Genomic DNA, 890 nt, shown 5'->3' with positions numbered 1-890 from the left:
GCGCGGGGCCGCGCAGCCTCGACGCCGCCGGCGCCGACGGCCCCGCGCCGGGCGCCGCCGCGGGCGACGGTTCCGGCGCCGCTGGAGGCGACTGCGAAGCTGAAAGCGGCGGCGGCGTGGGGCCCGCGCCCGAGATCCCCTTTTCGCTGGTCCTCGCGGACTTTGGGGAGTCGGTTGTCTACGGCGCCTGCGCCGACGGCGGCGGCGGCGCTCCCGCCTTCACGTCCCGCCACCGCGGCAGCGCGGCATTCATGAGCCCCGAGATGCACATGCTGGGCAGCGGCAGCCACGCGCGGGAGCACGCGGCGTACGACAGGCGGCGGCTGCGGGGCGCGGGCAAGGCGCACGACGTGTGGAGCTTGGGGTGCTGCCTGTACGAGCTGCTCGTCGGGTCCCCGCTTTTTGCAGATGAGGTGGGGGGCGGCGTGCGGTGGGGCGCGTTCAGGTTTGAGTGTTGGGGCATGTACGTGTTTGCGTGCGCTGACGCGCGTGCGTGCCTGATTGCTACGTGTGCGTCGGTGGTGGGGCGGGCGCGGGGGCGCCGGAAACAGAGTGTGCGCGGGTGTCCCGGGAGAGGGTACTTGCACTGAATGCTGTCCGCCAGAAGCTGAACTGCTGTTAGCGCGTGTCTGCAAGCATCACCCATCTGTCTCGATGCGTCCCCGCAGGCCGAGCCCGCGCTGCGCATCGGCGCGGCCCTCGAGGCCGACGCACGGCGCCGCGCCGAGGCGCGCCGCGACGGCACCGCCCACCGCCAGGCGTCGATCCTGCGCGACACAGACCGCGCCCGCCTGGCAGCCCTCGTGCCGCCGGGCCGCGCCCCGCCGCCTGCGCCTGCCGCCGCGGCCCCAGCGCCGCCGGCAAGCGCCGCGGCGGCCCCCGCCAGCGGC

The 890-nt window shown here is 75.6% G+C and overlaps 1 protein-coding gene across 1 annotated transcript in view; it reads left to right on the top strand.

The window, feature by feature from the left end:
• Positions 1 to 16: 16 nt before the first annotated feature.
• The window catches only part of MNEG_16253 (hypothetical protein), a gene marked incomplete at both ends in the record, with an annotated part of 1,657 nt that continues 783 nt past the window's right edge, over positions 17 to 890 (top strand). Inside the window, 2 exons of the mRNA XM_014035277.1 lie at positions 17 to 413; positions 669 to 803. Coding sequence (XP_013890731.1) covers positions 17 to 413; positions 669 to 803 — 532 coding nt within the window. The remainder of the gene's footprint in view (positions 414 to 668; positions 804 to 890) is intronic.

Source organism: Monoraphidium neglectum, assembly GCF_000611645.1.
Source record: "Monoraphidium neglectum strain SAG 48.87 unplaced genomic scaffold scaffold06164, whole genome shotgun sequence".
NCBI classification, from domain to species: Eukaryota; Viridiplantae; Chlorophyta; class Chlorophyceae; order Sphaeropleales; family Selenastraceae; genus Monoraphidium; species Monoraphidium neglectum.
Note: the sequence above shows the minus strand (reverse complement) of the source record. Positions and strands in the feature narration are given on the sequence as shown.